Source organism: Kogia breviceps, chromosome 11, assembly GCF_026419965.1.
Source record: "Kogia breviceps isolate mKogBre1 chromosome 11, mKogBre1 haplotype 1, whole genome shotgun sequence".
Classification (NCBI taxonomy): Eukaryota; Metazoa; Chordata; class Mammalia; order Artiodactyla; family Physeteridae; genus Kogia; species Kogia breviceps.
The window spans coordinates 68,023,296-68,036,686 of record NC_081320.1 but is presented as its reverse complement, the minus strand read 5'-3'; the positions used below and the strand labels follow the sequence as shown (position 1 = coordinate 68,036,686).

Genomic DNA, 13,391 nt, shown 5'->3' with positions numbered 1-13,391 from the left:
TCTTTACACCAACAATGAAATATCAGAAAGGGAATGTAAATTTAAAAATAGCTTTTAAAATTGCACCCCCAAAAATAAAATGCTTAGGAATAAACCTGACCAAGGAGGTAAAAGACTTATATGCTGAGAACTATAAAACATTAATAAAGAAGCCTGAAGATGATTCAAAGAAATGGAAAGATATCCCATGCTCTTGGATTGAAAGAATATTGTTAAAATGGCCATACTACCCAAAGCAATCTACAGATTTAATGTAATCCCTATCAAATTACCCATGACATTTTTCACAGAACTAGAATAATCCTAAAATTCATATGGAACCATAAAAGACCCAGAATTGCCAAAGCAATCCTGATGAAAAAGGACAAAGCAGGAAACATAAGCCTCCCAGCCTTCAGACAATACTACAAAGCTACAGTAATTGAAACAGCATGGTACTGGCACAGAAACAGACATATGGATCAATGGAACAGAATAGAGAGCCCAGAAATAAACCTACACACCTATGGTCAATTAATCTTCAACAAAGGAGGCAAGAATACACAATGGGAAAAAGATAGTCTCTTCAGCAAGTGGTGCTGGTAAAGTTGGACAGCCACATGTAAATCAATGAAGTTAGAACACACCCTCTCACCATACACAAAAATAAACTCAAAATGACTTAAAGACTTAAACATAAGACATGATGCCATAAAACTCCTAGAAGAAATCATAGGCAAAACATTCTCTGACATAAATTGTACCAATGTTTTCTTAGGTCAGTCTCCCAAGGCAGTAAAAACAAAAATAAACAAATGGGACCTAATCAAACTTACAAGCTTTTGCACAGCAAAGGAAACCATAAACAAAACAAAAAGACAACCTACGGAATGGGAGAAAAATTTGCAAACAACACGACCAACAAGGGCTAAATTTCCAAAATATACAAACAACTCATACAACTGAACAACAAAAAAAACCAAACAACCCAATTGAAAAATGGGCAGAAGACCTAAATAGACATTTCCCCAAAGAAGAAATACAGATGACCAATAGGCACATGAAAAGATGCTCAACATCGCTAATTTTTAAAGATATGCAAATCAAAACTGCAATGAAATACCACCTCACACTGGTCAGAATGGCCATCATTAAAAAGTCTACAAATAACAAATGCTGAAGATGGGGTAGAGAAAAGAGAACCCTCCTACACTGTTGGTGGGAATGTAAGTTGGTGCAGCCACTGTGGAAAACAGTATGGAGGTTCCTCAGAAAACTGAAAATAGAATTACCATATGATCCAGCAATCCCACTCCTGGGCATATATCCAGACAAAACTATAATTCAAAAAGATACATGCACCCATATATTCATAGCAGCACTGTTCACAATAGCCAGGACATGGAAACAACCTAAATGTCCATCAGCAGATGAATTGATAAAGATATGGTACATATATACAATGGAATACTACTCAGCCATAAAAAAGAATGAAATAATGCCATTTGCAGAGATTATCATACTAAGTAAGTCAGAAAGAGACACAAATATCATATGATATCATATATATGTAGAATCTAAAATATGACACAAATGAACTTATCTATGAAATAGAAACAGAATCAGGGACATAGAGAATAGACTGGTGGTTGCCAAGGGGGAGGTGCTGGGAGAGGGTTGGATTGGAAGTTTGGGATTAGCAGATGAAAACTGGTATATACAAAATGGATAAACAAGGTCCTGCTGTATAGCACAGGGAACTATATTCAATATCCTGTGATAAACCATAATGCAAAAGAATATGAAAAAGAATGTATATATATGTATAACTGAGTCACTTTGCTATACAGCAGTAATTAACACAACATTGTAATTCAACTATACTTCAATAAAAAATAAATTTAAAAAATAATAAAATATGACACAAATGAACCTATCTATGAAACAGAAAGAGAATCACAGACAGAGGGCACTGGTGGTTGCCAAGGGGGAGGGGTTGGGGAGGGGTGGAGTGGGAAGTTGGGGTTAGCAGATGTAAGCTTTTATATACAGAACGGATAAACAACAAGGTCCTACTGTATAGCACAGAGAACTATATTCAGTATCTGTGATAAACCATAATGGAAAAGAATATAAAAAAGAATGTATATATATGTATAACTGAATCACTTTGCTGTACAGCAGAAATTAGCACAACACTGTAAATCAACTATATTTCAATTTTTAAAAAAAGAAAAAAATAAAATAAAATGCACATTCCTGAGTCCCCACACCCAGAGATCCTGAATCAGTGGGTCTGGAATGGGGCTCAGTAATCTGCATTTTTAATCAGCACCTCTGAAGGTTCTGACATACTTACTTTGAGTATAACTTTTTGAAGAACAGGCAAATTTAAGGAGATAGTCTATCAATAAGCAGTCCAAGACTGCATGAGTTAGTAATGACTAAGATCATTTCCAAGGTGGAATAGCCTTTAAGAAGCCTTCAGACTCCTGGAGACTTGTGTATCTGCTAGCCAAGTTCAGTTGGAGTAAGCATAACTGCTGTCATTAAACAGGAAAGTAATTTATTCTCTGTTCTTCCATTTCCACTATAAAATATGTTGACTCTAATATGCCATGCACCCAGCTTCAAATAAGCACACTTACTAACCTCAAGAACACCAAGATTGATGAGTGCTATCCAAGTGGAAAGCAAACTACCTGGTTATTGTAGTGAAATACGACTTCCTAAACTAGTTACAATGCATGTGGTTCCAACACTCTAGAAAATTTCACCATGTCTACAAGGAGCTGCAGTCTTAGGAGCAGACAGGCACCCTGCTTGAGTGCTGTGGAGAAAGAGCTCCCTTTAAATCAACAGTGAACGTTTTGATCTCAGAAATATCACTGACTTGGTGGGAATAGGAATTTTTATTATATATTTTGATTTTCTTATACATCACTGTCCATTTTTGACTGAGACAAACTGTCACATGTTGAAAGTCATTATGTTTTTCTAACATGGTATCACTAACATTTAATAGCTTGAAGTCACGTGCTATGTCAATTTTCCAAATGTTTCTGAGCTAGAATGAAATTCATCTGCATATGAATAGTAGAAAGTGTTTCCACTTACATTGTACACCCATATCTTTAGTAAGTTGAAATCAGTGATTTCAAAAGAGGTTCCTGTGGGACTCTCTTTGAACTACTTTAATAGATTATCATCTCCAGAATTGTCTATAACTGATGTGACATATATAATCTGTAAGACATTATGTAACTATTATACCATAATCATCAGTGTCAAAGACCTTTTATAAAAATTGACAATACTATTCTGGTACTTTACCAATGTCTGCAGATCCTTAAATACTGTTCTAAGAAACAGAATTTTACTGTGGTTTCCTTAATGAAATGATCTTTCCCACTATAATGTGAGATCTTTCAAATACTATAATTTATCATTCATTACAAGTTAGGTTACAGTAACTGAACAAGTTCATGTACTATCTAAGATATTCTTACTCAAAGTTACCATGGTAACATGAAGACCGTTTCATTTCAGACTTATACATGAATTACTTGAAGATCAGAAAGATCCGTCATTTAGTCCAGAACCCACTTTTAATAATCTATATACATCATTTAATCCCTAAAAAATGTGTATTTATCAGCATTCTTTCTCTTTACAATTCAAGAACATGAATTCCTAGTGTGTGACTCTGTTCTTAGTGTAAATGTTGTGTCAATTGAGCATCTCTTCTATGTGGACTTTAAATAACAGCTGCTCTCCAACCTTAAAAATGTTATTTCTCAGTGCATATACTTTAGTAACATTTACTTTTAATTTTATAAGTAAACTAAGCAGAAAGTGAAAAATAGCAAACTAATCTTTTTGTCTAGTGTGCTGTTCTCAGTTCAGCCCATTTCTGCCATTTTTCATTTTAACCATCAGTAAAATGAGTGGATGCTCTGTGTCAGGGGTCTTTTTCCAACATCTGTCCAACATCCTCTCCATGTGATCAGTTAACTTATGTAGACATGTGCACGTAAATAGGGTTTTTAAATGAAAATGAAAGCATTCTTACCCAATTCTGCGTGATGCTTTGCTTCAATCAAACCACAACTCTTTTTCTGTTACTTACAATCACTCAAATGTTTTCTTTTTTACCAAAGCCTTTATCAAATGTAAAGCATAAGCTTTAACTGACCTATTTTTCTGTGTCTAGAATAAAGAAAACAAATAGTCACACTAGTCTCCCATAACTTTATGAATTATTATTTACATCTTTGGACCAGCTCAGTCACAATTTCCAAATACCACATGTCCCTCCTGGACTAGCATTCAAGGCCTGCATGGATCCAAGGGGCACAGGGGGCCTTACGAGGTACTAATAAGAATCACGTGACATTCTTATTTCAGAAATTCAAAGCAGTCATGTACATCTAGGAGCTTAAGTTCCATTTCACAGCAATGTTCTTTACTATCTGCTAATGAGATAATCCCTAATTTTAAAAACAATTATTCCTAGGATGACAAGAACTGGGATAAATGAATACAAAATCAGAAAGTTGGCTGTGAATCTGGATGTTGCACCTGGGCAGGTTCTCTCAATGAATTGAATTCCTTGACTGAAGGCACACATTGGATTAGTTGACATAGAACCATTTGAGTTGCCTGCCAGGGAAAAGATTGACAATGTCAAATATGGTACTTGCAAGGTAATTTAATCAACACGTATTTATCAGATGCCCACTAAATGCTCAACATTCTGCTAAGTACCCTTCTTCATGAAGATACAGGAAATTTTAGAGAGCCCAGAATTCATTATTAGATGAAGCAATAGTGAGTATTGGGGGCCTTGAAGATGGAAACGGGTTTGTTTCCATTTTGGGTGTATATTCAGTACCATAGTACTGATAAAAATTATGATCACTTAGCACTGAATATCCCAAGGTTACTAATGTTATCACCTAAAGATAGATAAAACAACTACTAAATTCTGCCCTGTTCTTCACGTGTCTTCACAGACTGGCCTGGGATTTCCAAGGGCCAGGAGGGCCTTGCTGTACTCCCAACTGCCCTCTTGTGGGATTAGGGAACAGATTTTTGCCAAAAATGGCTTCACTCAGCTCCATACTCTGTACATGTGGGGGAAGAAGAAGCCACTGCAGCCTGCTTCAACCTGTTCAGTAGGTATAGGAACTGATCCATCCAGAATATACTAGAGTTTACCTCAGTATACATTAAGTCTATCATTTTCTAAAAACATCAGAGTGCCCTTAAGCTATTGACCTTTGACAGGTGACTAGCTTGACTACTGCTTATTATTTTAAAAATCAGAGAAAATGTTAGACTTCAAAACAAAGTTTTAAATCTATTTTACAATATAGCAAAAAATACATTTCCCTCAAGGAATTGTTTTTTTTTCAAACTAATATGTAAAAATAAATTCCAAAATTGAATACTTACCACAAGTGAAATTCTGTCCGTAGAACTCATTGACTACAAGAATCTCAGAGCAATATTTTTGGAATGTAAAATAACTGAAGATTTTAAAAGGAAGGGGCATTTCTTCTGTGTTTCTTAAAACAAGCAAAAAGAAAGAAAGATGAACTTCAATAGGCTCTGGTAGCAGTCCTACCAAATGAAAGGAAAGGCAGCCCTTATGTTTCCCAACAGGAATATACATAGTCTTTCATCTCTCATTATAAAAAGTATGTCCACTAGAAAAACTTCAAACTACACTGAGAAGTATAAAGAAATACCACTGCCCAGAAATAACTACTGTTAACATTTTGGTGATATATGTAATGTGTATTTATAACATTTTACATAAATGGAATTAAACTCCTTATCCTCTTTCCTAACCTGCTTTTTCAAACAAACGTATGCCTCAGACATCCTTTCAAGTCAGTAAGCACAACACACCATCATTTTTAATCACAGCTTCGTGATCCATTATAGTAGGAACCTTAATTTATCACACCCCTGATGATGGATTGGTGTCTGTTTTATTGATATAAACATAAAAGAAAACAAATAACACACCACATTAGTGGAGGATGTTTGTGATTAAACAGATTTGAGGGTGCTAATGTATGAAGTGAGAACTAAACTATAATACAAGGGGGAAAGGATGGTGAGAACAAGCAGACATTCGTTGTGAAACCTGTTTCAGGAGAAACTTCATGCTGACCTTGTGGCCTTCTTAGTCCACTCAATAGCTTTTATCAACCAACAAATACGTATTACATTCTTTCTATTTGCGAGGCACTAGTTCTGGGTGCTTATGGAATTCGAAAGAAGTATCCTACCCCTAAAGACTCATAATGTAGTTGGGAGAGATAAACTATACATTCTCAAGGCTATAAAAATACACAGTGACGAACAATTTGTGCTTAGAAAGTATAGAAAACCAGTACTACATGTCCATGATATTCTTGTATTTAGAATTTATGGTTTCACCAAGTGATCCGCAAACTCCATGACTTTCAGTTATTGGCAATTTTCTGAGGCACAAAATTGAATTAGCCACACTGAGAGGCTGCTGACTGGAAAGGACAGATCAGAGTCTGGGGAGGATGTGGGGGCAGGGTAAGGACACTCTAGGAAGGCAGAATGGTATGAGCACAGGCATGTGGGACTGGATGGACTAGAAAGGCAGAGGATCCGAAGTGGGAGCGGTGGGAGGTGAGTTTGGAATGGTAGCCATGAACTGGCTATTTCAGGGCCAGCAGGCAGTTGACACTGAAGGACCATGATAAAAGTCACACTGCAATCAATGTTTTAAGAAAATTAAAGTGGCACCAGCAAGTAGGATGGATCAGAATAAGAGTAGAGTAGGAACAGCAAAAAAGAGAGCAGGCTACAGCAGAAGTTCAAGGATGAGATGACAAAGGCTTGTAAGAGGGTGATGGCCACGAGAAGATGTGGCTGCCCAGACGGCTAGAGTGTGAGGTAGGAACCATGTGCCTTCATCTTGTACCGCACCACACAAGGCAAACTCAAAAGCTCCACGTGCATCTGTGATTTGACGCCGGAGAAGAAAACCAGCGTGATTCGGTGACTGATCCAGTGTGTAGGCAGTCCAAGGAGAGAGAGTAGTCATTCATTTATTCACTCAATCCAAATATTTTTGGCAAACCTAATTGGTTAAAGGCCTTGGGCCAGCCACTGAGAAGAGCTATAATGATGAATGAGACACAGCTGCTGCCCTCAAGAGGCTGACTGCAACGTGAGCAGCATGTGATGGGCTGTGAGACCCAACCAAGGGGCCTTTCAGAGAGAGCTCGCCCTGCCAAGGGAACACCAGCCAGGCTTCGTGCAGGCGGCAGACAGGGGACAAATGGATCAGTGAAAGACACAGGAGGAGAACTAGGCTGTGTCACAGCAATCCTTGCAGTACATCTGAGAGGGAGGAACCACAGATCTAAACTTACTGATGTGGGACCATCTACATTATATTGTTAAAAGGGGGGAAAAGCATGCATACCTTACTCCTTCACAATAGTATGAGCTCATTTTAATTAAGATTATATAAAAGTCTAGCAAAATACACAACAAAATTCAACTCTGGGCTGTGATACTTCGGGTAACTTTTACTTAACTTCCTAATACATTTCTGTATTGTGTGCATTTCTCCCCCAAAGAACTTGCATTATTTTGTAAGCAGAAAGAACTACAAAGCTATTTCCACTTGTGTTTAAAGGAGGAGGCGGCCGAAAGTGCGCATGTTGCAGGCACTCGGTCAGAAAAGATGATGAGTTGAGGGAAAATACATAAACTCAATGACTAGGAGGTTGATGTGGCCTTCAGGAGCTCAGTTTCACCCCAGTGATGGAGCGGAACCCAGGTGAAGCCTTGGGATGTTGAGATCCTGCAAAGAACCCAACAACATTTTGATAATGTTGGCCACTGCCCACCTCTCAAGAATAATCCATCTCCTTTCCTATAAACCAAATACGTGAAATAGTGCCAGACTGATTGGAGCACATAATGTTTCAAATATGAAAGAGGAGATGCTGCTGAAGATTGGGTCTGTAATTTGTTGGCTTGATCCCATGCCATTGGGGTGATCTTATCTGTGCATTTTTCATAGATGCTAACAAGCCAATTAAGCAACATGGACAAATACAATGTAATGGTGTCACTGTAAAAAAATATCTTCCCTGACTGGTCAAAACCGAACTCACTTGGCTTTATAATATCTCACTTTTTTTGTTATGTGAATGCCTTTATTTGAACTAATACATTGCTACCCGATTACATCACTTTTCAGAGTTAGAGTAACATTGTGATCTTGAAAACTACAGCAAACAGCTTGACAAAGCAAGAGTACATTAAGTTTTACATATATGTTTATTTTTTAGTGACCACATCTCCTTGTCTTAGGTGTAAAATTAGAAAATTTATTATATACTTAGCATACTTGGCCTACCGTATCCTGCCTAAATTCTGAGCCCACTCTCTCCTCAAAAGTGTCATATTCATCAGCATTTTAAATCTAAAGAGAGAGTTATAATATCTCACCTTTTAATAACTCATTACAGTTCATGAAGTGTTTCCAGGTTGCTGATCTCATTTGAGTCTCATGATCCCTTGAGGCAGGTGGGGCTGAGATCATTATCTCCATTTTATAAATGAGGAAACTAATTTAGGTAGAAAAGTAACTTGCCAATGGTCACTTGGCAACTAAGTGGTAGGAGGAAGACTCTGACTCCAGGGTCGGTGCTGTCTCCAGGGAGCCACATGCCTCCTGGGAGAGCCTTCACCGCTGTGTGATCAGAGCAATGTCAAGTCTGAGCTTAGTTTTCTTACCTGAACATGGATTGCTCTGAGAGTTAATTAAACAAATAAATATGATTACATACAATAGCTGCTCAATAGCTTTCTTCTTTGATTTTTTTAAACATCTTTATTGGAGTATAATTGCTTTACAATGGTGTGTTAGTTTCTGCTGTATAACAAAGTGAGTCAGCTACACACATCCCCATATCTCCTGCCTGTTGCATCTCCCTCCCACCCTCCCTATCCCACCTCTCTAAGTGGTCACAAAGCACCAAGCTGATCGCCCTGTGCAATGCAGCTGCTTCCCACTAGCTATCTGTTTTACATTTGGTAGTGTATATATGTCCATGCCACTCTCTCACTTCGTCACAGCTTACCCTTCCCCCTCCCCATGTCCTCAAGTCCATTCTCTATGTCTGCATCTTTACTCCTGTCCTGCCCTTAGGTTCTTCAGAACCTTTTTAATTTATTTTTTAGATTCCATATATATGTGTTAGCATACCGTATTTTTCTCTTTCTGACTTACTTCACTCTGTATGACAGACTCTAGGTCCATCCACCTGACTACAAATAACTCATTTTCGTTTCTTTTTATGGCTGAGTAATATTCCATTGTATATATGTGCCACATATTTATTCATTCATCTGTCGATGGACACTTAGGTTGCTTCCATGTCCTGGCTATTGTAAATAGAGCTGCAATGAACACTGTGGTACATGACTCTTTTTTTTTTTTTTTTTTTTGGCGGTACGTGGGCCTCTCACTGTTGTGGCCTCTCCTGTTGTGGAGCACAGGCTCCAGACGCGCAGGCTCAGTGGCCATGGCTCACGGGCCCAGCTGCTCCGCGGCATGTGGGATCCTCCCAGACTGGGGCACGAACCCATGTCCCCCACACCGGCAGGCAGACTCTCAACCACTGCGCCACCAGGGAAGCCCATGACTCTTTTTGAATTATGGTTTTCTTAGGGTATATGCCCAGTAGTGGGATTGCTGGGTCCTATGGTAATTCTATTTTTAGTTTTTTAAGGAACCTCCATGCTGTTCTCCATAGTGGTTGTATAAATTTATATTCCCACCAACAGTGCAAGAGGGTTCCCTTTTCTCCACACCCTCTCCAGCATTTATTGTTTGTAGATTTTTTTCATGTGGCCATTCTGACTGGTGTGAGGTGATACCTCATTGTAGTTTTGATTTGCATTTCTCTAATGATTAGTGATGTTGAGCATCCTTTCATGTGTTTGTTGGCAATCTGTATATCTTCTTTGGAGAAATGTCTATTTAGGTCTTCTGCCCATTTTTGGATTGGTTTGTTTGTTTTTTTGATATTGAGCTGCATGAGCTGCTTGTAAATTTTGGAGATTAATCCTTTGTCAGTTGCTTCATTTGCAAATATTTTCTCCCATTCTAAGGGTTGTCTTTTCATCTTGTTTATGGTTTCCTTTGCTGTGCTTTCCTTTGCTGTGCAAAAGCTTTTAAGTTTCATTAGGTCCCATTTGTTTATTTTTGTTTTTATTTCCATTCTCTAGGAGGTGGGTCAAAAAGGATCTTGCTGGGATTTATGTCAAAGAGTGTTCTGCCTGTGTTTTCCTCTAAGAGTTTTATAGCGTCTGGCCTTACATTTAGGTCTTTAAGCCACTTTGAGTTTATTTTTGTGTATGGTGTTAGGGAGTGTTCTAATTTCATTCTTTTACATGTAGCTGTCCAGTTTTCCCAGCAGCACTTATTGAAGAGGCTCTCTTTTCTACATTGTATATTCTTACCTCCTTTATCAAAAATAAGGTAACCATATGTGCGTGGGTTTATCTCTGGGTTTTCTATCCTGTTCCACTGATTTTTTTTTTTTTTTTTTTGCCAGTACCATACTGTCTTGATTACTGTAGCTCTGTAGTATAGTCTGAGGTCTGGGAGCCTGATTCCTCCAGCTCTGTTTTTTTCCTCAAGACTGCTTTGGCTATTTGGGGTCTTTTCTGTTTCCATACAAATTATGAAAGTTTTTATTCTAGTTCTGTGAAAAATGCCATTGGTAATTTGATAGGGATTGCATTGAATCTGTAGATTGCTTTGGGTAGTACAGTCATTTTCACAATATTGATTCTTCCAATCCAAGAACATGGTATATCTCTCCATCTGTTTGTATCATCTTTAATGTCTTTCATCAGTGTCTTATAGTTTTCTGCATACACGTCTTTTGTCTCCTTAGGTAGGTTTATTCCTAGGTATTTTATTCTTTTCGTTGCAGCAGTAAATGGGACTGTTTCCTTAAATTCTCTTTCAGATATTTCATCATTAGTGTATAGGAATGCAAGAGATTTCTGTGCATTAATTTTGTATCCTGCTACTTTACCAAATTCACTGATTAGCTCCAGTAGTTTTCTGGTAGCATCTTTAGGATTCTCTATGTATAGTATCATGTCATCTGCAGACAGTGACAGCTTTACTTCTTCTTTTCCAATTTGGATTCCTTTTATTTCTTTTTCTTCTCTGATTGCTGTGGCTAAAACTTCCAAAACTATGTTGAATAATAGTGGTGAGAGTGGACAACCTTGTCTTGTTCCTGATCTTAGAGGAAATGGTTTCAGTTTTTCACCATTGAGAACGATGTTTGCTGTGGGTTTGTCAAATATGGCCTTTATTATATTGAGGTAAGTTCCCTCTATGCCTACTTTCTGGAAGGTTTTTATCATAAATGGGTGTAGAATTTTGTCAAAAGCTCTTCCTTCATCTATTGAGATGATGGTTTTTCTCCTTCAATTTGTCAATATGCTTTATCACATTGATTTATTTGTGTATATTGAAGAATCCTTGCATTCCTGGGATAAATCCCACTTGATCATGGTGTATGATCCTTTTAATGTGCTGTTGGATTCTGTTTGCTAGTATTTTGTTGAGGAGTTTTGCATCTATCGTCATCTATGTGATATTGGCCTGTAGTTTTCTTTCTTTGTGACATCTTTGTCTGGTTTTGGTATCAGGTTGATCGTGGCCTCGTAGAATGAGTTTGGGAGTGTTCCTCCTTCTGCCATATTTTGGAACAGTTTGAGAAGGATAGGTGTTAGCTCTTCTCTAAATGTCTGATAGAATTCGCCTGTGAAGTCATCTGGTCTTGGGCTTTTGTTTGTTGGAAGATTTTAAATCACAGTTTCGATTTCAGTGCTTGTGATTGGTCTGTTTATATTTTCTATTTCTTCCTGGTTCAGTCTCGGAAGGTTGTGCTTTTCTAAGAATTTGTCCATTTCTTCCAGGTTGTCCATTTTATTGGCATAGAGTTGCTTGTAGTAATCTCTCATGATCCTTTGTATTTCTGCAGTGTCAGTTGTTACTTCTCCTTTTTCATTTCTAATTCTGTTGATTTCAGTCTTCTCCCTTTTTTTCCTGATGAGTCTGGCTAATGGTTTATCAATTTTGTTTATCTTCTCAAAGAACCAGCTTTTAGTTTTATTGATCTTTGCTATTATTTCCTTCATTTCTTTTTCATTTATTTCTGATCTTATCTTTATGATTTCTTTCCTTCTGCTAACTTTGGGGTTTTCTTGTTCTTCTTTCTCTAATTGCTTTAGTTGTAAGGTTAGGTTGTTTATTTGAGAGTTTCTTGTTTCTTGAGGTAGGATTGTATTGCTATCAACTTCCCTCTTAGAACTGCTTTTGCTGCATTCCCATAGGTTTTGGATTGTCGTGTTTTCATTGTCATTTGTTTCTAGGTATTTTTTGATTTCCTCTTTGATTTCTTCAGTGATCTTTTGGCTATTTAGTAGCGTATTGTTTAGCCTCCATGTGTTTGTATTTTTTACAGTTTTTTTTCCTGTAATTGATATCTAGTCTCATAGCATTGTGGTCGGAAAAGATACTTGATATGATTTCAATTTTCTTAAATTTACCAAGGCTTGATTTGTGACCCAAGATATGATCTATCCTGGAGAATGTTCCATGAGCACTTGAGAAGAAAGTGTTTTCTGTTGTTTTTGGATGGAATGTCCTATAAATATCAATCAAGTCCATCTTGTTTAATGTATCATTTAAAGCTTGTGTTTCCTTACTTATTTGCATTTTGGATGATCTGTCCATTGGTGAAAGTCGGGTGTTAAAGTCCCCTACTATGATTGTGTTACTGTCGATTTCCCCTTTTATGTCTGTTAGCATTTGCCTTATTTACTGAGGTGCTCCTATGTTGGGTGCATAAATATTTACAATTGTTATATCTTCTTCTTGGATTGATCTCTTGATCATTATGTAGTGTCCTTCTTTGTCTCCTGTAATAGTCTTTAAAGTCTATTTTGTCTGATATGAGAATTGCTACTCCAGCTTTCTTTTGATTTCCATTTGTATGGAATATCTTTTTCCATCCCCTCCCTTTCAGTCTGTATGTGTCCTTAGGTCTGAAGTGCGTCTCCTGTAGACAGCATATATACGGGTCTTGTTTTTGTATCCATTCAGCCAATCTATGTCTTTTGGTGGGAGCATTTAATACATTTACATTTAAAATAGTTATTTATATGTATGTTCCTATTATCATTTTCTTAATTGTTTTGGGTTTGTTATTGTAAGTCTTTTCCTTCTCTTGTGTTTCCTGCATAGAGAACTTCCTTTAGCATTTGTAGAGCTGGTTTGGTGGTGCTGAATTCTCTTAGCTTTTGCTTGT

General features: G+C 37.4%; 1 protein-coding gene across 5 annotated transcripts in view; it reads right to left on the bottom strand.

Moving 5' to 3' along the window:
* Positions 1–13,391, bottom strand: part of ABCG5 (ATP binding cassette subfamily G member 5) — a 64,422-nt gene that overhangs the window by 13,052 nt on the left and 37,979 nt on the right. For 4 of the 5 annotated variants that reach the window (XM_067007663.1, XM_067007666.1, XM_067007665.1 and 1 more), the window contains 2 exons: positions 5,437–5,549; positions 4,214–4,641 (listed from right to left, as the gene is read on the bottom strand). The exons of the other annotated variant lie outside the window; for it this stretch is intronic. In XM_067007663.1, the coding sequence (XP_066863764.1) occupies positions 4,448–4,641; positions 5,437–5,549 (307 nt within the window). In that variant the 3' untranslated portion in view covers positions 4,214–4,447. Of the gene's footprint in view, positions 1–4,213; positions 4,642–5,436; positions 5,550–13,391 lie in introns of those variants that run through there. 5 annotated transcript variants of the gene reach the window in all.